At 45.2% G+C, this 21,941-nt stretch overlaps 1 protein-coding gene across 1 annotated transcript; it reads right to left on the bottom strand.

The window, feature by feature from the left end:
• Positions 1-7,521: 7,521 nt before the first annotated feature.
• Positions 7,522-8,443, bottom strand: TMEM174 (transmembrane protein 174). Its single transcript, XM_007079852.3, has 2 exons — positions 7,818-8,443; positions 7,522-7,627 (listed from the first exon to the last, which is right to left on the bottom strand). Exons 1-2 carry the CDS (start codon positions 8,441-8,443, stop codon positions 7,522-7,524), a joined length of 732 nt encoding a protein of 243 aa, XP_007079914.2.
• Between the last annotated feature and the right edge of the window lie 13,498 nt (positions 8,444-21,941).

The raw sequence follows: 21,941 nt of genomic DNA, 5'->3' as shown, positions 1-21,941 counted from the left end.
TCACACTTTTAAATCTTCTTTATGTTTATTTTTTGAGAGAGAGAGAGAGAGAGAGAGAGAGAGAACAGCCAGGGAGGGGCAGAGGGAGAGAGAGGGAGAGAGAGAGAATCCCAAGCAGGCTCCACCCTGTCAGTGCAGAGCCCAACATGGGGCTTGAACTCAGGAACTGTGAGATCATGACCTGAGCTGAAACCAAGAGTTGGACGCTTAACAGACTGAGCCACCCAGGTGCCCTTAAAATGACATTTTTAAATACCACTTTGATCTCAAAAATAAAGTCCAGTTTTAGGGAAGTTGTCAAACTCGTGATGACAAATAAAATTTTCAGAAATACTAATTTTCGCTTGAAAGGTTCAATATTATCATTAGCACTAAATGCTGTCAGTTATTTCCCTTGAAGTGACAAACTGACTTTGTTCAGTTTTGAAAGAATATCTGCCAGGTACACAAGTCTAAGTAGCCATGGTGCCTCCTGCCACGGGCCTTTGAGAACCACAGAGTAAGCTGGGAGGTCAGCCAGGGTGTCACTTAAGCACAGGGACCAGAAAGGTGACCCCTGAAGGTGAGCCCCCAGTGACCTCTGAGGGGCCAAATGAGGCAGAGACACGCTCTAGTCTAAACCTGTTCTCTTTGGAGCTTTATAGACAGAGATTTTTGTTTTCCCTTTGCAGTCTCTTTGCCTTCTGAAAAATTCCAAGCATGTTTTCGTGGCTCCTGTTCAGACTGTTGAGGGATCAGGGAGTCCTTCCTGGCTGACGGGGCGATCAGACCAGCCCCAGAGGCCCAGAAGGAAAAGCCTCAGCTGGAATGCAGGAGGGACCAGGAGGGAAAGGGCCCGTGGCTGCTGCAGGCGCTGATGTCCTTGCACGGACCCATCCAGAGTGGGAAAGAGTAGGAAGGGGGGCACAGTTAATCCTACAGCTCCTTCTGATGAGGAAATCGGGTAGCTAGAGTTACTCTCAGTTTCATCCCCAAAGGTCCCAAGGTACGTGAATTGCTGCTGTGGTGAGCAGTTTTTCAAGGTGTGGAGGCAGAGGCTGGGTTGAGAAAATTATCAAAGAAAGAACCTGTGGAATCTGACTCATGGCTCTCTGTGTGCTGTTGTTCCATTGACATTGGTCACTGTTTACCTAACATTGAACATTAGCCAGCAGAGGACTTTAGCAACAACATATATGTGTGAAAAATCTTTCCCACACAGGGTGAATGACGGACAATGGAACACTCTGTTCTCTCTCCCGAGACCTTATGTGTATACGTCCATGTAAAAGTGTTATTCATATCACAGTATAAACATACCACGTTTGCATCTATGTGCCTTGTGTGTATGTCTGTTGCATATATAAGCAGCAGTGGCAATGAAAATTATTTACTCTAGGACTCAAGAAGATGCTGTTAACAGTACAAGTACATGGGGAAAGATCATTTCCTTCTCTTCTTCCTCTTTCTAAAAATAATTTTGTGAACAGATAGTAAATGAGCATGGTAAAAAAAAAAAAATCCATCAGGGGCACCTGGGTGGCTTTGTCAATTGAGCGTCCAACTTTGGCTCAGGTCATGATCTCTCGGCTCGTGGGTTCTGTGCTGACAGCTCAGAGTCTGGAACCTGCTTCAGATTCTGTGTCTCCCTCTCTCTCTCTACCCCTCCCCTGCTCGTGCTCTGTCTCTCTCTCTCTCTCTCAAAATAAATAAACATTTTTAAAAAATCCATTGATTAGCATGGACTAAAGTGAAAAATGACCTTCCCATCCTCTGCACCAGAAACGATTATTACCAGTCCTTATGTATTCATTAAGACATATTAAATCTATTTTAAAAAGTGTACACATACACACATTCCATCTTTTAAAAATTTATTTTTTTAAACTAATAGATTGGAAGATTCAAAGAGGAAAATCTCTGACTTCTTACACAAGCTTCACTTTCAGCCCGTTGTGTGTAGACATATTTGTGTCTATGATTTACACACGTGTAGGTTTTGTGCTGGAGGACAAATTCTTTGTTCCAGAAGAAAACTTCTGGAACCCAGAAAACTGATTTCCTTCCCAGTTCATCTGGTTATTAATCTTCTTAAAAGCTCAAGGCAAATAAAATTCCCCTATCTGAGACCTTTGTGGTATCCCAAAGGCAGGTGAGAATCATTCCCATGGAGTTGTCTTCACTTTCTGATTTGTCATCAGTTCTTAAGAGCAATCCAGTAATGGTTTATTTAGTACGGCTCGCTGTTGATTTTATAACCAACTGCTGACTGCCTGGGACATAAAACTCTTGATGATTTACTAGTAGTAAATGGGCAAGAAATCCATAAATCACATTCTATAAGAGGGTATAGGTGAACACACACACACACACACACACACACACACACACACACTTATCCACCTTCAAAGGAAGAGTTGTAGGCATGTCCAGAAAATATATTCATCTTTAACTTGAGGAGAATTGGGAACTCATTGGTGAGAGGTCCACAATCAATGACCTCTGCGAGTTAAATTGTACCAGGTAATATTTTAATGTTCAGCAAGAGGTTTTGCCAATTATTTCTTAAAGAGAGACTCTGGTTTCCACTTCTGAAATGTTCCAAGGAGTTTTTATGATTTCTGAAGGGAAGAACTTTTTTTTCCTAAAAAATTTTGCCTAGCAAGTCAAAACTGCTAAAGGTTGCCAGAATTTTCAGATACTCTTGAAAATATTCAGCAACTCATAATTATCAACTAAACATTCACTTAAAGATCGCTTTGTGTTTTCGTGTATGTATTTTTTCTAGGCCTATGTTTAGAAAAAATCTCTAATAATGTGCAAAAATTAGAAGAAATAAGTTTCTTTTTCCAGGGAAGTCTTAGAGTTTCAGGGAAGTGACAAAGGAGGAGATATAAAGTGAAAAATCTTGAAAAACATTTTTGGTTGGGAAGTGAGATTTAATAAATATGAATCTGCTACTATGAACAATTTTCTGGTTGTCTGCCTCCCAAAATACAGTATAAGGTAACTAGAAACTTAGGATGCATTTAGCAAAAAGCTAATCTCATTTGGTTTTTGAATGAAGCAAAATGAAGAGGTAAAAATAAAATAGAGAAAATTGGGGGTAAGTTGAACAGTGATTTAGATATTTGATGACCTTAAGGAAGTGTACATTTTTTAGGTGTAATCATGGCATGACTCTTTTTTTGAGTCTTTACCTTTTAAAGGTACACAATGAAATATTTTTAAGATGACGTGATTTACTTTTTAAAAATCCAGTTGGGGATGCCTGGGTGGCTCAGTCAGTTAAGCATCGGACTCTTGATTTTGGCTCAGGTCATGGTCCCAGGATCATGGGATCGAGCCCCGCACTGAACATGGAGCCGATTTAAGATTTTCTTTCTCTCTCTCTCCCTCTCCCTCTACCCCTCCACACCTCACACTCTTCCTCTGTCAATCAATCAATCAATCAATCAATAAAATATCCAGTTGGGTTATACAACTGCCAAATCATTATATTGTACACCTGAAACTAACATAATGTTAGATGTCAGTTATACCTCAATTAAAAAAAAATCTTTACAAAATAAAATAAAAAGATGAAAAACCCTGAAAAAAAATAATAAAAATCCAGGTGGGGGATCGTGAGGGGGGGGTGTCAATGAAACAAGCTCGGCCATGAGTTTTGAGGTTGGGTAATGGATGACCCCGCAGGGTTTCATGTACTATTCTCTCTACCCTTGTAGTTGTTTGACATTTTTCACAATGTAGAAAACAGCAGAACAGCTAAGTTGAAGTGGTCATGTATTAGCCATTTGGAAAGCTCTTCATTTATTTATTTCATATTTGTTACTCAACAGGAGCCGGGTGTTGGTTGTGCAGAGGGCTCTGCATGAGGCCTTTGGTGAATGCCAAGTGGTGTGAGTTGCATTCTGCAGACAGCACCCTGGTTATCTCGATGGGCAGGGACACTACTGAGAACTAGGTGGGAAGCTTTCTTTGTTGATAAAAGGAGTCTACCTGACAACGGTTACTACCAGGAGCTTCTGTTTGGGGGAGAAACACCAGCCGCCTGGGGTGCAGGGTTTCAGCCAGCCCTGCTCCAGGGATCCAACAGTAAACAAGGCCCATGAGGCGCTCCAGAGGTCAGAAGCTGAAAACAGACACCCACAGCCAGCTCTTCACAAACAAGAGTCTTTACTTTTATGATGTACCCCGCCCTCTGTCAAAAAAAAAAAAAAAAAAAAAGTGGGGAGAGCATTATTTAAATGGCTGGTTTTGTAGCAAAGAGCTTGAAACTCAGATCGGTGCCCGGCACAGTGGAGCCAAAGGGAAAGGATTGATTGATCGCAGGCTCTGGGAAGCCCTCCACCTCTGCAGGACCCCTCCCTCTGGAGTTCTATAGAAGGGAGGAAACACACACCCAGATTGCACAAGAGATCCAGTCCTTGGTTGGCCCAAATGGATCAAGAAGAAGTCCCAGGAGCTCTGTGAAAGCTTCTTCCCCTTGGTGGCTGGGCCTCACTTCACAGGCCTAGATAATCCCTCTCCTGCCCTGTCAAGATCCTGAGGTGTTATCAGTCTCTCCAGCCAAAAGGCCCAGCCCAAGTCGGCTCCCAGGAGAAGTTTCCACACAACATTACATTCTTCAGAAACCTGTCTCCTTTGATTAACAAGACCTTTTAGCTTTCTTTTGAATTCTATATAGATGGCCAGAATGCACCCATACACGGTGTCCCGCTAAAGGCTGAGGGTGGAGAAGTGTCTCCTGGTGTTGTGGTAACCTAGATCTGAGCTTTGCCAGCAAAGTCATTGTTACACCCTATGTGACACTGGGTTTACCTTAACCAGTAAGTGTTCAGAATCATATCACAGCTCCCTCCTCATTAAGAGCATTCAATGGCTTTCCAATTGCTCTGCCGACACAGACTAAAATGGCTGACAAGGCTGACAAGGCCCTAAAGGTTCTGGCCTGGGCACTGAAACTTTGAGCACGTTCCCAAAGCCAGGGCCACTTTGCACACTGATAATCTCAGGGTGGATAGCATAGCAGGGGCCGGACAGACTCTGATTCACTAGCCCCACATCACAGTCCTCCATTCATCCCTCATAAGATACTGACAGAAAGAATGATAAAAGGCAAATACCCGGATGACAAACTAAAAATTCTTCCAGTCAAAGAGACCGAGCAAAGACTCAGTGTTGGAATCCAAAAGCCATTCACTGGGCTTTCTATAATGCTGGCACCTGCAACCCCCGAGTGAAGACAGAGACCATGGTGTCATGAAGCAAGAGAGCAGGTGGATGTAATTCTCGGGTAGCAGAAGGCCCCTCTATTTGGTGCCCTGCAGTAGTAGAGGAATACTGTTTACACAGCCTGTAAGGTGCCCCCTTAATACTGCCTCCCGCTTAAGGGAGATTGCCAGGCATCTCCCTCCTTCTCTTTGACTGGGTATCAGCTACTGTTCCCTCAGCTACCAGGACAGTCCTCAGAGGTCAAGAGACATCAGTCACAAAGCTTTCCTGTGTGAACAGTGCTCCCTGGGGTTCTGCAAGGCAGGGGCCTTGACTTCACTTCCTCAAGCAAGCCCTCATGATCCTCCTGACCGGTCCAGAGCTATGAGACCCCTCCTGGATGTCAGAGAGTAGTTGATCAGATCTGTCTCCCCTCCTAGGCTGGAAGCTCTGCTCTTCTGTTGGTGGGCTTTCTCACTGTTCTATCCCCACTTGGCCCATGTCCTACCAGGGAGTACAAGTTGAATGAACAAGTTCTCATTTTCCCACCCCCTGACTATTCCAGGCCTGCCACCCACCTCGAGCTCCTGACACTCTGATGCACAGTCTTTGGAGGCATCGATGACCTCTGTGTTGGCACTTTTTCTCTTTCTTGGAACAGGGATGGTGCTGAGTAATTTTGTTGCCTGGAGCTAAAAACTCCCCAAGGCCACTTCCCTGCGTGTGGGACTCGTGGCATCACTGAGATAAATCGGCTTTCCTGCCTGGCCTGCTTCTACACATGGACACCCTTTCCAAACATCTTTTTGTGATTTGACCTTCCCTTGATGCTCATTATAACTGAAATCCAGGAATATAGAGTTGTGGGATGGGGGAGGATGAGCAGAGCAAGGGGTGAGGGAAGCAGGCACGCAGGGCTCCAAGTGTCATTGCCAATAGGCATGCCACAGGTGATGCTCAGCTGTGTCCCTGTCCCCAGACTTCCTCCCCAGAACCAGTGGCTCTCAGTCAGGAATCCAATATTTCATGACTATTTCTGTAAACAGAATCACATTTTTCCATTACTTTCTATCATCACACATCAAAACGAATTCTCATATAAAAAGGTTTTGTTCCTAAGATATAATACAAATCACAATAATAATAAACTAAGCATATTTTAATCATATCCTTGGAAAATGAGATGTTTTTGATAAAAATTAGTAAAAATCATGAACATGGTACCAAAATGTGAATATGAACATGGTACCAAAACTTTAAGGAATTGTTGAATCCTGTCTTCCTCTGGGATGAGCTTCCCTTATCTCGAGTGACAGGAAAATATTTTCTTTTAACACTCAATGGTCGTAACTGTCTCTTCTAAAGTCTTCGATCCGTGGTGGTGGTTTATTACACAGTTCAGATTCAAGGAGATTAAGGCCACCAACTTCTTTTATATAGAAGATGAGCTTCTGTTGACCATAAAGATTGTTTCCATGATCCATGATTTTCCGGGTATGGACACGAGGCTCTATTTTGCCTAACTGAGCAGAACTCATCAACAGGTGCTTATAGAAGCACCCATGTTCTGTTGGTCCCTGGGCCCAGGTGGCTTGTGTCCAGCAGAGATCCTAGCCTGGGTGGACACATCAAGCTTTAGCCTTGCCAGTAGTCCTTGTGACCCAGTGATAACTTAAGGATTTATTGACATCATTATCCTATTATTATTTATTTTGTATGGTTATTATTTTATTTTGTAGCCAGCTACCTAATACTTTTTGAACAGGAGACGTTATTTTACTTTATTCAGCTGTTAAAATGTTTTGCAGCCGTTAAGATACCCAGAGCCCTCAGGGGACACCGGATGGCAACCGAGTTGTTTGGGGATCTGCAAACCCCCTTTGAGGGGCTCAGAACCGGCACTGGGAAATCTCCAGGTGAGCCTATTTTCTCTTGCCCACCTGCTGCCCACCCCCCACTCTCACTTCCATGGAAACTTCCAGAGTCCCAGCAGCCATGATGTTTCCCTTGGCTGCTGGAGCTAAAATTGAGACACCAGTGCCTTCCTGGCAAGGGGTGGGTTGTGGACAAAGAAAAAAAATTTCTGCCCATCAACCATATGCGGGGATGTCCAGCTGTACCAGAAGGAAATATCCCCCCACCCCGGGCCTAATTTTTACCAATCTGAGACATGTTGGTTCCCATTTCCCCTCCCACCACACCCCCTTGAACAGTCTCCATCAGGCTGCCTAGGCTGTCCTACTGTCTAGACTCTGAAAGTCACGGCATCCGACACCTCATTCGTCAGCAACAATGACTTAAATGCTGTTCCCTCAGCCTCATGGTCTAGCGAGGAAGGGAGTATATTTCCTCATAGGGAGGAGGAGAGAAGCAGGTGGAGTCCTCTTCTCCCAGCTCTGTCTCTTCCAGCTGGTCAGCATCAGGGCCGGACCTGGCAGTGGGAGCAGAAAACACAGACCCGTTACAGCCCACGATGCGTGTCTCAGAGCCGACGCCACCACCCTGGGAAGAGGCCACACAGACCTTCACTTTCTCCCAACACCTTCCTTCTAGACCGGACAAAGCCACGGGCTGTGACTGTGACACCCGCAAGGGGAGCGTCCCCCCTCCACACCACGTACCTGTCGTTTCCACCAGCCACGATTGAAGAGTAGTCTTGCCCTCCAATAAATGTGGCGTTGTCTGGAGGGTAGATGGTGTAGTACTGAGGAGGACTTGGCGTGGCCGTCACCACCCCTCCAGGTGGTATGAGACCACAGGGGTTCACCACTGGCTGCAGGTAGGCGGCGTTGATCCCAAGGGGCTCTTGAGAGCCATAGGGAGGAGGGATATATTGCACCACAGTGGCCCCATGGAAGGTGATGGGCTGGTTGATACCAGTGAAAACAAATGATTGTCCTCCCGCCGTCTGCTCCAAATCCAGAGCCCTTTCCTCACTTTCTTTGCACACCTGGCAGGAGAGCATTTTGAACTTGCACACAGCAATCAGGATGAATGTCACTCCAACCGATAGCAGGATGGGCCCAAGGAGCTGGGTCCATTCAAAGTGAGAGACACCTTGGTATTTGATCCAGCCCATGATGGTGAACGTGATCCCCACTAGTCCCAGGAAGATGCCTGAGAAGAGCAAGGTGGCCCCTGCCTTGTCATCATCGGACACCTGGATGTCAGCGGTACTGGGTGTGTAAGGAGTGACCGAAAACACGTTGAGAGGGAAGTCGTCCAAGCGGCTGCCGCCCTGCTCCATCGTCCGCATGCAATCACCCCGCTTCCCAGAGCGGAAAGGGATTATGAGAGCTCCTCAGAGCACAGCAAAGCAATCACAGGCTCCGATTAGTTATGGAAGAACTTTGGGCCTCTGTGGTTAACAGAGTATAACAGGCAGAGGCCTGAACTTTGTTTGGAAGAGTAAAGGTCTGAGAAATGAAGCTTGAAGTTTTCTTATACATTGTCCACGATTGGCGGCCTCTGTTTTACAATTCAATGACAAGCCCTTTCTCATTCACATTCATTCATTCATGAATTCAAAAAGTGTTTGAGCCTGTCCTTTTGTGCCATGAGGTGCTTTTCTAGATGCTAAAGGAACCGCTCCCAGGCCCTGTTTGCATCCTGCCAAAACCAGGATTCTAGAAATGGCAGAGGGACCTCTGGGGCCTCTGGCAGAGCAGGGGCCCTTGATGTACCCATCGCATGCTCAGACACCTAACCCGCTTTTCCTGCTGGGTCAACTCACTGGAAGGGAACAGACACACATTTCTTGACTGTGTCATCCTTCCCACATCAGGGGGCTCGACCTGTGATGACCCTTAACCACCCACAGCCCTCACCGAGCTCTTAGGCGCAGCTGTCTTCTGGTCAGCCCATATGCCTTTTGCTTTCGGCCTTGGGGAACAGTTCCAACCAGGGGTGAGGAAGGACCCCCCTAGGAAACCTTCCTATGTACCACATCAGTGGCAAAAGTTGAATGAGCGTCAGGTATGACCTGGCATCTAGGGGACACCTACTGCAGACCCTCCCTCTGTGGTGGCAGCACGGTCCCTGGTCTCCAAGGTGACGTCAACACCGGCTCTTTTTTTAAAGGGAACATTTTTTTTTTTATTAATTTTTTTTGAGGGGAGGGGTAGAAGGAGAGAGAGAATCTCAAGCAGGCTCCATGTTCGGTGGCTTTTTAAGCCTGCTGTGTTTGCAACCAAACTCAAGCTAATTCAGAGAAGAAAGCTTGACCTTTAATGACATTATCAGTCATTCATGATTGCAGAACTCGAAAGCGGCCCCATAAATTTGTTCCTCCACAGAATAGTAACTGTAATCCCCTTCCTTTCCTGGACAGGCCTTACCCAAACAGATGTGTCTCTTCAGTGGTTAAATATTATATTAGCTCCCTTTCCCATTAATAAGCAGAGGTCTGGGAAAAGAGTTGCCCTCTTGCCCTAGACAAGGCTTCCAAACTTTCCTAATGATACAAATCACCAGGGCCACTTTCTTTAAAGGCAAAATCTAAGTTCCTAACTCAGACCAACAGAATCAAAACTTCCAAGGAAGTGTGAATGCCCCGAGTGGCTTTTATCATCAGAATCTTTGTTAACCTACTCCAAGTTAATCCCAAGTGCTGCTGGAAGACCAGTGGACTTTGTTTCCCACCAAAAATGCCTCCCCTCTGCTACAGGACAAGGCCTGTAATCTCTAACTTCATTTCCAGCTGGGAAAGCAAGCAGGTGACCCCCCTCGGATATCGTCCCAGATGTGTCCTTAAGCAGCCAGATGGGCTGGTGGTGCATTTGAAGCGGTCTGCCGCTTTTCCCACTGAGCTAGATCAAAGACCCAGAGAAGCCAGCTTTTCTCTCTAATCATAAAAATTCTGATCAGCTAGCCTGACATTCTTTTCATGCTCTTAATCCCTGAGTTAACAGTTGAAACAGTCCTTGGCATTTAGAAAAAGCTAGGCTTTCAAAATTCTTCTTCTAAACCACTCAGTTTATATTTTTCATTTGTCTGTAGCTATGTCCACTTGCAGCTAAGAGAGTAACTGGAAACACTGAAGGAGCAGGGCGGAGGGATCGCCTTTATGAAAATATCCCATGACAGCAAAACTGGAATGACTTTCACAGCAGACAGTCCAGGAAATTCTCTTGTTACACTTTCAAGGTCACCTTGATTTAGCTTCTCCCTCCAAAAGCTCAAACTCTGTGTATATGGTAAATAACAATTAAAAAACAAAACAAAACAAACCCCTAACAAACTGAATTCAACAGCATATTAAAATGATTATGTGCTATGACAACCAAGTGGGATTTATTCTTGGAATGCAAGGATAGTTCAACATTCAAAAGCGAATCAGTGTAATACATGAACAGAATGAAGGGGGAGGCAGGGAACCCAGTGCTTATATCCGAAAAAAAGTGTTAGGGTTCATTGAACATATTATGGACCAGGCATGATTCTGGATATTTAATATGCATGGTATCATTTCATCTTTTTAACAACCAGGTTATAGTCAATCAAGAAAATGATGCTGAGCTCCAGGGCCTGGGGTCACTTGTATATTTGACCACTGCAGCTTCATGGCAGCGGGGCCCTGGACACCCACGACCACAAAATAACATCTGACTCTGCTTTTCCCTCTAAAGTCATTTTGACTTTAGTCATTTCTTAGTTTAGATCCTACTTAATTAATGATGTGCTCAATTTAATTCTTATGTATACATGATTTGCATATGTAGATAACGTCTAGAATTACGTACGGTGTTACGTTTACATTTGAGTAGATTGCCTGTTATTTCAGCCATTAATGTATTTCAGCATGGAAAGAGACATTTAAAACAATAAGATTATTTTAGGAGGAGAAAAGAAAAGAAAAGAACCCTATGCTGGTAATTAAGCTCCAAACCATCCTTAGGTACTCTGCTTTAGCGAAGACTCTACCAAGGAGATTTTTCCTTTGCCAGGTGGCTCCATGTTAGGATCTGCCCATAGGGCGCACTGGAGGGAGACTGCAAGAGAAAGAAATTACTATTTCCCGTTTTGCTTGCTGTTACTGTCAGTAGATTTCATCATTCTGGCTGTGACAGTTCCAATTTCTAGGCGTCCCCCTGCAACACACCCAGACCAGCCTCACGGTGCCCCTTCAAAGATACCAGCAATGTATTGTGTATTTGCAAGGTGCCAAGAGAGTACATCTTAAAAGTTCTCATCACAGGAAAAATTATGTAACTATCCATGGTGATGGATAGTAACTATGTGGTATACGTGAAACTAATACAATGCATGTTGATTTAAAAAAGAATGACCAGCACCAGCCAGACGGTGCTTCCTCCCCAGAGGTTTTTGATTGTTGGTTTCGTTTACTAGATCACTGGTTTATTATGAAAGGATATAACACAGGAACAGGCAGATGGTATGGGGAAAGGGCGGAGCTTCCATGCTCTCTCCCTCCAAATCTCCATGTGCTCACAATCCTGGATATGTGAACCTCTCCAGAGGTTCTTGGCCCAAGATCCTCAGATGCCAGCACTAGCTAAGCGCCATTTTCTACTCAGAAAGCTGGGTCCCGATTCCATGGGGTCTCTTCTCCAAGCTTCTACGTTGTAATATAATTCCAGCCTCTTCCCTTTGCCCCCCAACCTGCTACTACCTGAGTTACCTCAGTGCTCACTTTTTGCTTTTTCAGTCCCCCAATATCTGTTTAATTTCCTATATTAAATCTTTCTATTAAAATAGCTCGTAAAGTTTCTGTTCCCCTAACTGGATCCTGACTGATACATAATATTAACAGTGGGGTTAGGAAACAGACCTACAAAAATGGGATTATGGGGTTGGTTTGGTCATTTCTTGGCCTCAAAGATAGTGCTGAGCTCCTTGTCAATGAAGAATGGGATGTTAGTAACCTATGGCATGCAGTAATATCAAAACTAATCAAAGCATCACTTGTAGTAGGCTGTGAGGAAGTTCCTGGTGAAGGAAGTGATGTAAGGACCAAGTGGCTGCTACATTTAACCAAGTGGTAGCAACAATGGACTATGAGGTCTGTGGGAGTAGGGTGGCTGCATTGGAGTGCCCTAGAATAGTTAAAAAGAACATTAACGAGCTCAAGGCTTTAAACTCTCAGCTCAAGTAATGGTCAGGAAACCAAAGAGCTTCTACGGTGGCCCTAAAAGAATGTCTTTTTTTTTTTCTAGTACCTGCAGGGCTGACCTCCCTAAAAATCAAACACACAACTCAAATATGCAGGTTACATAATTACGACAAAAGTTTAATTTGAAGCCTCATCAAGTATGTCATATGAAAGTTTGGGGGCTTGTGAAGGATTGGGCTCCTGAGATTTAGAAGGAGAACACCCATGGAAACTCAGATGAAGTTGATAAGCTTGAGCCCCCAAGTCATTCTGAGCCATCCTTGTTAGCAGAAGCAACTGTGTCCTCTTACTCTTTTTGGAGACACTATGGTAACCTCAACTGAAATAGCAAACGATGCCTCGTTTCCTCAAAATTCCTGCTAACCACCCCTTGTTGCCTCTGAACATAATGGATCGGTTTTCAGCACACTCTAGGGAAGTGGTACAAGGTTCTGACACAGGAGAAAAGATCTTACAGTCTCTGTGATCGAGGAAGTCTCTCCCTTCAATTTTAAAATTTGATTTTCATTGCAGTGACATTATGTGCAATGAAAACATCCAACTTCCACCTTGCAGCTGCTCAAGAATATGTAGCATTGAAACTTGACAAACACTTGGTGACTAAGCCAACTTTGTGAGCCTTTTGTCATTAAGGTGAGCAATTCATTCATTCATTTTGTACAAAATTCGACCCTTTTTAGGATATTTCTTATTCAATGACTAAAAATAAGAATAATTCATAAAGCAGTGGTTCTCAAAGCATGATCTCCAGATCACCAGCATCTAGCAGCTTGTTAGAAATGTGAATTCTTGAGGGTGCCTGGGTGGCTCAGTTGGTTAGGCAACTGACTCTTGATCTCAGCTCAGGTCTTTTTTTTTTTTTTTTTAATTTTTTTTTTCAACGTTTTTTATTTATTTTTGGGACAGAGAGAGACAGAGCATGAACGGGGGAGGGGCAGAGAGAGAGGGAGACACAGAATCGGAAACAGGCTCCAGGCTCCGAGCCATCAGCCCAGAGCCTGACGCGGGGCTCGAACTCACGGACCGCGAGATCGTGACCTGGCTGAAGTCGGACGCTTAACCGACTGTGCCACCCAGGCGCCCCAGCTCAGGTCTTTTTTTAAAATTTTTATTTTAGTTATTATTTTTTTTTTTTGACAGAGAGAGAGAAAGAGAGATGGAGAGAATGCACAGGCAGTGGAGAGGAGCAGAGGGAGAGGGAGAGAATCTTGAGCGGGCTCCATGCTTAGTGCAGAGCCTGACTTGGGGCTCTGTCCCACAAGCATGAGATCATGACCTGAGCCGAAATCAGGAGTCGGATGCTTAACCGATTGAGTCACCCAGGTGCCCCCCCACCCAGGATCCCATCTTATGGAAAATTTCTGTGTCAGTTATTATCCGAGTACCTGGGACATGTCCTCACAGACAACATTATAAACCCAAGCTGTCCCCCTATGGGTTACCCTCACTCTTCCCCTTGCTCTCCACTTGCAGCAGCTGTGGGATTAAACGAACCAGAGGCAAAATGACTTTCCTTAAGACGCAGTTACAATTAAAAAAACAAAAAAAAAGTAAAAAGGGGTACCTGGGTGGCTCAGTCGGTTGAGTGTCCAACTTCCGCTCAGGTCATGATCTTGCAGTTCGTGAGTTCAAGTCCCACATCAGGCTCCGTGCTGACAGCTCGGAGCCTGGAGCCTGCTTCGGATTCTATGTCTCCCTCTCTCTCTCTCTACCCCCACCCCGCACATGCTTTGTCTCTCTCTGTCTCAAAAAGAAATAAACATTAAAAAAAAATTTTTTTTGAAGATGCAGTTACAATGACAAAGGAAAGCTAATCAACTAAAACTACATACTTCCAAGAAACAACTCAGGTTAGTGAATCTGCCATTTAGCAAATTAGTTGTTTGGGAGATCAACCCAGATCCATGACTCTATGTAGAATAAAGACTCGGTACATCATCGACATCTATACTTGCGTCAAAACACTAAAAGTTGATCTCAGTCTTTCACTAATGTTCAAATATGGCTTTTTAGCACATTAAAATGTATCTTTTGCGGCCCCTGAGTGGCTCAGTTGGTTAAGCTTCCAACTCTTGATCTCAGCTCAGGTCTTGATCTCAGGGTTGTGAGTGCCAGCCCCAAACTGGGCTTCATGCTGGGTATGAAGCCTACTTCAAAAAAAAGAAGTATCTTTTGATAAAAGCACTCTTTTTGGTTTGGCTCTTTCGACCTAAACTTTTTTCAGCCACATCTATAGAGCAGACCCACCTTCTTCTGAGGCAGTCATGACACTGACCTTGCAGGAAATTTCAGGTAGTGTTTTATTTGCTCGTTTGGTTGTGGTTTATGATTTTATAGAAATGGAATCACGTTAATCTTTGGCTCTTTTTTTTACCTAGCAGCTCATACCGTCTTTCGCAAATCCATACAATTTATTTTTAATATTCTGATGAAAAGGACTGCTTGATACAGTTACAGCTGAGCATTTCTCCAACAAGATATATCAAGATATGAAATTGCAATCAAGGATTAAGCTCATTTTTTGCCACAGTAATAAAATCCATAACCTGAATAAGAATCCAGGGTAAAAAAACATTTAAACTTTGGTATAGGCACTGTTGTGGCAAGAGTGTGGGAAAACAGACAACTTTAAATTGTGAGAACCTAACTCGGCACAACGTCTTTTTTTTGGAACAGAGTGATTTGGCAATATCTATTACAATTGAAAATGCACATACAGTTGAATTCAAGAAGATGCAAGTATTTGCTTCTAGGAATGTAACCTCCATATATATTTTACATGAAAGAGTGTCTTAGCAGAATGGACAATGAATGTCTGCACTGTCAGTGCACAGCCTGCTTGGGATTCTCTCTCTCCCCTCTCTCTCTGCCCCTCCCCGCCTGTCCCCCTCCCCACAAAAGAGCAAGCAGGTCTATAAGAACAGGTATGAGATGATCTTTAAGATGTGTTGTATACTGTTGTATAGTATATTTACTATGCTACCATTTGCAAGGGGAAAGTGGTATATGCTTGTCACTGAATGTATGTGCTTAAAATATCACTGAAAGGATACACAATAAATTGGGAAAGAGAAGTGGCTGGGTGTTCCAGTTATCTATGTATAACAAACAGTGCTCTATATAACAAGCCACCCCCAAACTTTGTGGCTTGAAACACAATTCCGTAGGCTGACTTGAGTTTTGCTGGGCAGTCTGCTAGGAATGCAGCCATCTGTCAGCCCAAGACTTACAGACTGAGCTCAACATCCAAGATGGTTCACTCACACGGCTGGGAGTTCTGCTGGCTGTTGTTAGAAGCTCAGCAAGGTTGTTCACCAGAGCTCCTACCTGTGGTCTTTCCATGTGATTTTTTCCCAGCACGGTGCCTGGCTCTCAAGAGGGAGTGTCCTAAGAGTGAGCATTCCATGGGTCCCAGGTGGAAGCTGCAAGGATCTTATGACCTAGCTTGGAAGTCTCAGAATATCACTTCCGTTTCATTCTGTTGCTCAAGCAGACCACTAAGCCAAGCCAGATTCAAAAGGAATGAAATTAGATTCTTCCTCTCTGTGGGAAGAGTGTCAAGGACACAGTGCATGTGGACTAGGAGATAATATTGCCATCCTCTGGAAATACAATCTTCCATAGAGAGATACTGACTTTTTTACCGTTTAGTCTGTGATACTTCTTGAACTTCTGTCCACATGGACATCCAAGTGTGTTTCAAGATTTTAGATCAACCGCATTTGTAGTTGTTTATGGTCGGTTAGTAACCTCATCCTTCTTTACAGACACGTTCTCTGGGGGACTCATGGGGGTTACACTGTCACAGCCCTCAGTAACATCAAGTTCTGAATTGTCCTGAGTTTCTTGCACATTTTCACTGCTTGTCAGGCTTACCCATCAAACTTCCTGTTTTTAACCACCAACCCACAGTCTTAGTTAAAAATTGTAATTTTGAAATGATTACAGTTCAAAGAGATCAATGAAAAGTGACACTGAAACCACAAAAACAGAGTTATCAGAGAACTCTTGTGGGAAGTGAAACTAAGCATGGTCATGCATTTGTTACCAAAACATTTGATTTCAGCACATTGTGGTGGGAAGGAAACTGCTTTGTGGAAGCCTCTGTGTGTGTGTGTGTGTGTGTGTGTGTGTGTGTGTGTGTGTGTGCCCGCGCGCGTGAGATATCAAATGCCTGGAACCTCACCCTCGAGAGAGAGGACTCTGCACTTAAGTAAATGTCAGGTGTCTATAAATCAGTTGGAGGTGGATATTTGAAGGAAATCTCAATATTAAGAATTATCTACTAGCCAGCTTGTTTCATTTACTTGAATTATGTCTGTGACCGCAGTTTATATTCCTCTTTTACAATAAAAAAAAAAAAAACATGGTGGTTGAATCATAGCTATATAGTAGTCATGCAGAAAATCAAAATTGTCCCTGTGTATTTTACTTTAAGAATCACCAAATATTTGGGCGGGGGGGGCGGTGAGGATCGGTGTCGTATGGACTCTGAGCATTCATCCCAGCCTCTTGCTTGAGTTTCCTAATACCCATGTGAGGGGCACTGCCTCAGTTTTACAGGTGATTAATCTCAGCCACAGGAAAGGGTGTTATCTGACCAACCAGCAGGGCAGGAGGGCAATCTGTTTTCCTAAACTGTTTTTAAACCGCTCTTCCATGAAGGGCACGCGCCTGCTGACGAGCGATCCCTCTGTGTTCCTGAGTCAGGCTGCGTCTGCTGAGGGTCACTGGGACAGGCGGTTCTTAGGATGTTCTCTCCGACAACCTTTACATTTCTTTTTTCGACTGAACTGAATGTTACCTTGGTGGTGCTAGAATGTAAGTCACAGCCACTGACATTTCCAGCAGGCAATAATAAGGGGCGGAGCTCGAGGCCTGAGGATCTTCTGAATGGGGTAGGTCTGCATCAGGCAGTAGCTCCCTTCCAAATTTGGAAATTTAGGTACTTGTGTTAACAGCCATAAGAAGTTCTGGGCTCTTAAGGGAGCCGTGTAATTAGATTACACTCACCTGGATAATCCCTTTTTGCATCAACTGTGTCATATAACATAATGTAGTCACAGGAATGATATCCCATTCACAGGTTCAGGGAGATAAAGGGTATGGAATCTCTTGTGGGAGCAGGTAGGGCATTTTTAGAATCCTGCCTACCACATTCTGATTCTGCTGCTGGGAGTCAAGACAGCATTTAAGAACAAGTGATCAGATGAGAATGACTCTCCTGGGGATATGTTTTCCCAGGCTTCGTTGGCATTAATTGCTAAGTAGGTTTAGGTAACATTTGCAGTGGGTCTTATGGTCCTTAACATGTACAATTTACCCTCATGCCATGGTTCTCACAGTGTGGGCGCAGGACCAGCCTCATCAGCATCATCTGGAACCTTGTCAGAAATGCAAATTGGGGGGGCGCCTGGGTGGCTCAGTTGGTTAAGCGGCCGACTTCGGCTCAGGTCATGATCTCGCGGTCTGTGAGTTCGAGCCCCGCGTCGGGCTCTGTGCTGACAGCTCAGAGCCTGGAGCCTGTTTCAATTCTGTGTCTCCCTCTCTCTGACCCTCCCTGGTTCATGCTCTGTCTCTCTCTGTGTCAAAAATAAATAAACGTTAAAAAAAAAAAAAAGAAATGCAAATTGGGGGTCGCGTCCCAAACCTACTCAATTAGACGCTCTGGGTTTGTGGTCCTGAGATGTGTGTCATTAACAGGTGATTCTGATGCTACTCAATTGAGAACCATTTTTCTAAAGTAAGTCCCCAGTTTCTTTCTTTCCTTCCTTCCTTCCTCCCTTCCTGCCTGCCTTCCTTCCTTCCTTCTTCCTTCCTTCTTCTTTCCTCCTTCCTTTCTTCCTTCCTTCCTTCTTCCTTCTTCCTTCCTTCCTTCTTTCCTCCTTCCTTCCTTCATCCTTCCTTTGTTCCTTCATTCCTTCCCTCTCATTTCTCTGCATGTGTATGTGTGCATGTGCATAAATCAGGCCATCTCTAAAGTGACTTCTGTTTTCAACAATCTATGATTCTGTGAATATTATTAAAATGATTACAGTGTATAAACCAAAAGGCACATGTGTGCATCATCTGTGTGTGTGTGTGTGTGTGTGTGTGTGTGTGAGCTTACATACGCACAGTGGCTGAGAGCAGTCAAATCCTGGCTTCACTAATTACTAGCTGTGTAGCTGGGGCGGCTGCTTAGATTCTCTGAGGCTCAGTTTCCTCATTTATAAAAGAGGCTGTTAATAGTACCTACTTCGGAAGGGCACAAGGATCGAGTGAGAGGACATGGAATGAATCCGTAGCCTAGTAGCTCAGTGACTGTCAGCTGTAGTTATTTTATCTTGCTACATTTAAGTGTCCCCCTTGGGTTCTTGAGGAGCTGCGTCCCTAGTAGGGCTGGAGTACCAGGCCCAAGTCAGGAGGCCCTGAAACCACTGCCCGGATACTAAGGATTAGCTGAAGGTCAAGATGAAACTTCTCTGATTCTCAGGGTCAGTTTAAGTCATCCCACTACAAAGGGAGTCATTTAGGTAGAGTGTGTACGTAATCCTGTGGCTGCCTCAGTGTCCTCCCCTGGGAAGCTTGAGGAGATCACAACATAGAATCAGCTGAAATGTGGAGAAAAGAAGCTGCAAACAGTGGGCCTTTGTTATCTGTGTGTGTCTGTTTATGTTTGTTTATTTTTGTTTTTTAACTTTCTTGTTGCTTTTCTTTGTTTTGCATCTTGAAAGGAGCAGAAATAATTAAGGCCTGGAAGAGGGTCAGGATGTGCCTCTGTGAGGAAGCGTGTCAGGTGGGACACCCCTCATCCCCCCCCCCACCCGACTTCACGGGACCCTCATCCCACCCCGACTTCACGGGCCTCACCAGTCAGGCTTCGAGGGATCTCCCCAGAGCTCGCTAAGAGGCCTGAATAAAGATGAAGACCTCGTTGAGCCAGACACAGGGAGAGAGAAGAGGCCCCTCAGCAGGGTCTGCTTCCTCCAAGGGGAGCTCCACACTCCTCAACCTTCTGGGTCATCCTCCGTGCGCTGATGTGGGAGGGAACGCAGAGGCCACCCAGTGTGAATTGCTGCTGTCTGAAATGGAAGCCATTCTCCCACGCGTAGGCAGGCAGTGACATGAGGGGCTGAGCCCCACAGCTGCTCCCCACCCGCAGCCTGTTCCCAGGCACCACATGGCTCCTTTAAGCTTCTATGCCACCAAGAGAGTGGCCCAGCCTGGGAGACACTGCTCTGCTAACAACCGCTAATAACCACAGGAACTCTCCCGGTGGGATGCGGATGCTGGCCTGGTCCTCTTCAGCCCCAGGAAGAGGAGTTAGAGCTTGCCGATATGTGTGCTACTCCCGGTGGGTCTCTGGCTGAGGTCTTAAGCGGCTGCCATATGTCCACCAGTCTTATGCAGGAGGTGAGCTCCCCCAGTGAGAGCTCTTAGGACTGCAGACCGGCCAGGTTCCTGGAAGGCCTCACCGTTCACAGTTAGAGGCCCAAAGGTGCACTCATAACCGTTCTTGCCATCCAACACTTCTCGTATTCCCCGTTAATGTGTCTGCATATTAATCCACTTGGTCCCCTTCATGCAGACCAACGTTGACCAGTGTGGGGAGTGATTACAGATACTGCCTTCTCCCCTCTGTTGCTCCAGAAAGCCCGTCAATAATTTGATTCCAGTTAGCTGGAACCCTGGGTAACAGAACATTCTGCAACGCTAAACAATGTTTATAAAATGTTTATAAAAAAAATTTGGAAACCAACACCCAGCATCCTGAGGATATATTTTTTTAACTGGTGCTGAGTAAAAAAGTGTTAGAAAAAAAAAATGAAGTCCGTAGCACAATATCACATATGAAAATAAAAGATCCATACACAAAACAATACTCCTAAAACTACAATGATATTTTTCACATTGATGTGGTTGCCTGTTTGGAGTAAAGAGATTAGCGCTAGGAATGGAGAAAGCAGGGAGAAGGGAGGAGAGGGGGTGGAGCGGGGAGGAGGGGAGTGGGGGAGGAGGGTGCAAGGGAGGGAAGAGGAAAAGGGAGGGGGAAAGGGGGGAGAGAGGAGGAAGGGGCGGGGGAGGGGAGGGGAAAAACTTGTAATGATGATAGCCAACTATGTCTCAAGGAGTATAAGTAACTCTATCCTCTAGAATGAAGTTACAAAACAAAAGGAAAGAGAAGAAGCAAGCCCTCGACTTGTCATTTCACTTTACAGATGGAGAAAAACAAGGCTCAGAAGCATGAATTCTTTGGCTCTGAGGTTTCACGGCCATCGGGGCAGAAACCAGGTATTTTGACTCCCCCTTCACTGCTCTTTCTACTATGTCACACTGCTGCACAAGTATTTACAATACCTTGATTCTTGCCCTTCTAATGAGTAATTAATTCGGTTATAGTTTTAACAAGAGAGGTTGATCATCACCGGTCCAACTCATACCTTCTCCTCCTGGAAGCTACCCCACGCTGCGCCAAGACAGTAGCCCTGCTGGCCACCAGACCACCTAGCCCTCCTCCTCTTGAGGTGGGCATCTGATGCAAGGGCAGCCTTTCCACAGATAGGGGGAAGGCTGGCCAACCATCCTGGTTTGTGTTGGACTGGGGGGTTCCCAGAAGGCAGGACTTTCAGTGCTAATTCCAGAAAAGTCCTGAGCCAACTAGGACAGGTTGTTCACTCAGGCAGGAAGGGACTTATGACCTGTGAGCTCGGGTTCCAAACCACAGAATAGGCAATCAGGTTCTCAGAAACGGGCAAACTAAAAGACTGGGCCTGTCACCTGAAATAGAAGGGCCATGATATGGAAAAAGGGCAAGGAGAGTTGAAGAGCTGCCGTGTTGATCACATGGAAACAAAACTTACGAGCAGAAACTGTGAACAAGTAGAGGACACTGACTGTATTTTAGGAAAACTGACTTTCAGTAGCTTCTTCCTTAAAAACCACCGTGGCCAATTGCAGATCCTTGTGGAGACTCTTTCCAGATGCTTCTGTTTGCTGCTGCTGCTGCTTCTGCTTTCATTGCCAAGGAAAGGGCTACAGCAGACTCTTCCGTATTAAAGCAAGTTCTCTCCAAATCATGCTGCTTATCTTCTGAATTGAAACGAAATGAGCAAAATCCAGCACACTTAGCAATTTCAAGTTGGGAAACCCCAGAGTGACTCTTCCTGACTCCCACCTCACATTTTTGGAGCTCAGGAAGCTCCTTAATCAACCAAAGCTGAGGTAGCAGACTGTTTTTCCCAAAGATAGCCGTGACAACATTTCCCATCTCTCATCCTCTTCTTAACACCGTCTTATTTGACACCCTGTGGCTACTGTGAATGTTGGCTGCTGATGGCTCACAGCTGATCCCAGTCCAGAGACTTGCCCTTGGCCCATGGGAGCCTTGTCTCCCAGAGGAATATGCCGACCCCCCCCCCCCCCCAAGGGAACACCCAGCCCAAGCCAAGCTGACACAGGGGTACAAAAGGCCAGCCTCACTGCGTCACAGAGGACCAATCCAGTGGCACGATTCTTGCTTCACTACTTGGTGGGATCAGGCTGTCTCTTGTCTCCAGCTGAGGCCACATCCTTGCTGAGCGTCCCCCCCACCTTGCACCCCTTTTTTCTTTCCTCGCTCCTTTCCCCGTGT

This window comes from Panthera tigris, chromosome A1 (assembly GCF_018350195.1).
Source record: "Panthera tigris isolate Pti1 chromosome A1, P.tigris_Pti1_mat1.1, whole genome shotgun sequence".
Taxonomy (NCBI): domain Eukaryota; kingdom Metazoa; phylum Chordata; class Mammalia; order Carnivora; family Felidae; genus Panthera; species Panthera tigris.
Note: the sequence above shows the minus strand (reverse complement) of the source record. Positions and strands in the feature narration are given on the sequence as shown.

Bases quoted from the DNA above. Each gene is read 5' to 3' on its own strand.
- TMEM174 (XM_007079852.3), bottom strand. From the start codon at position 8,443: ATGGAGCAGGGCGGCAGCCGCTTGGACGACTTCCCTCTCAACGTGTTT. The intron at 7,628-7,817 runs GTACGTGGTGTG...TCCCACTGCCAG, and splicing joins GTGGCTGGTGGAAACGACAG to GTCCGGCCCTGATGCTGACC.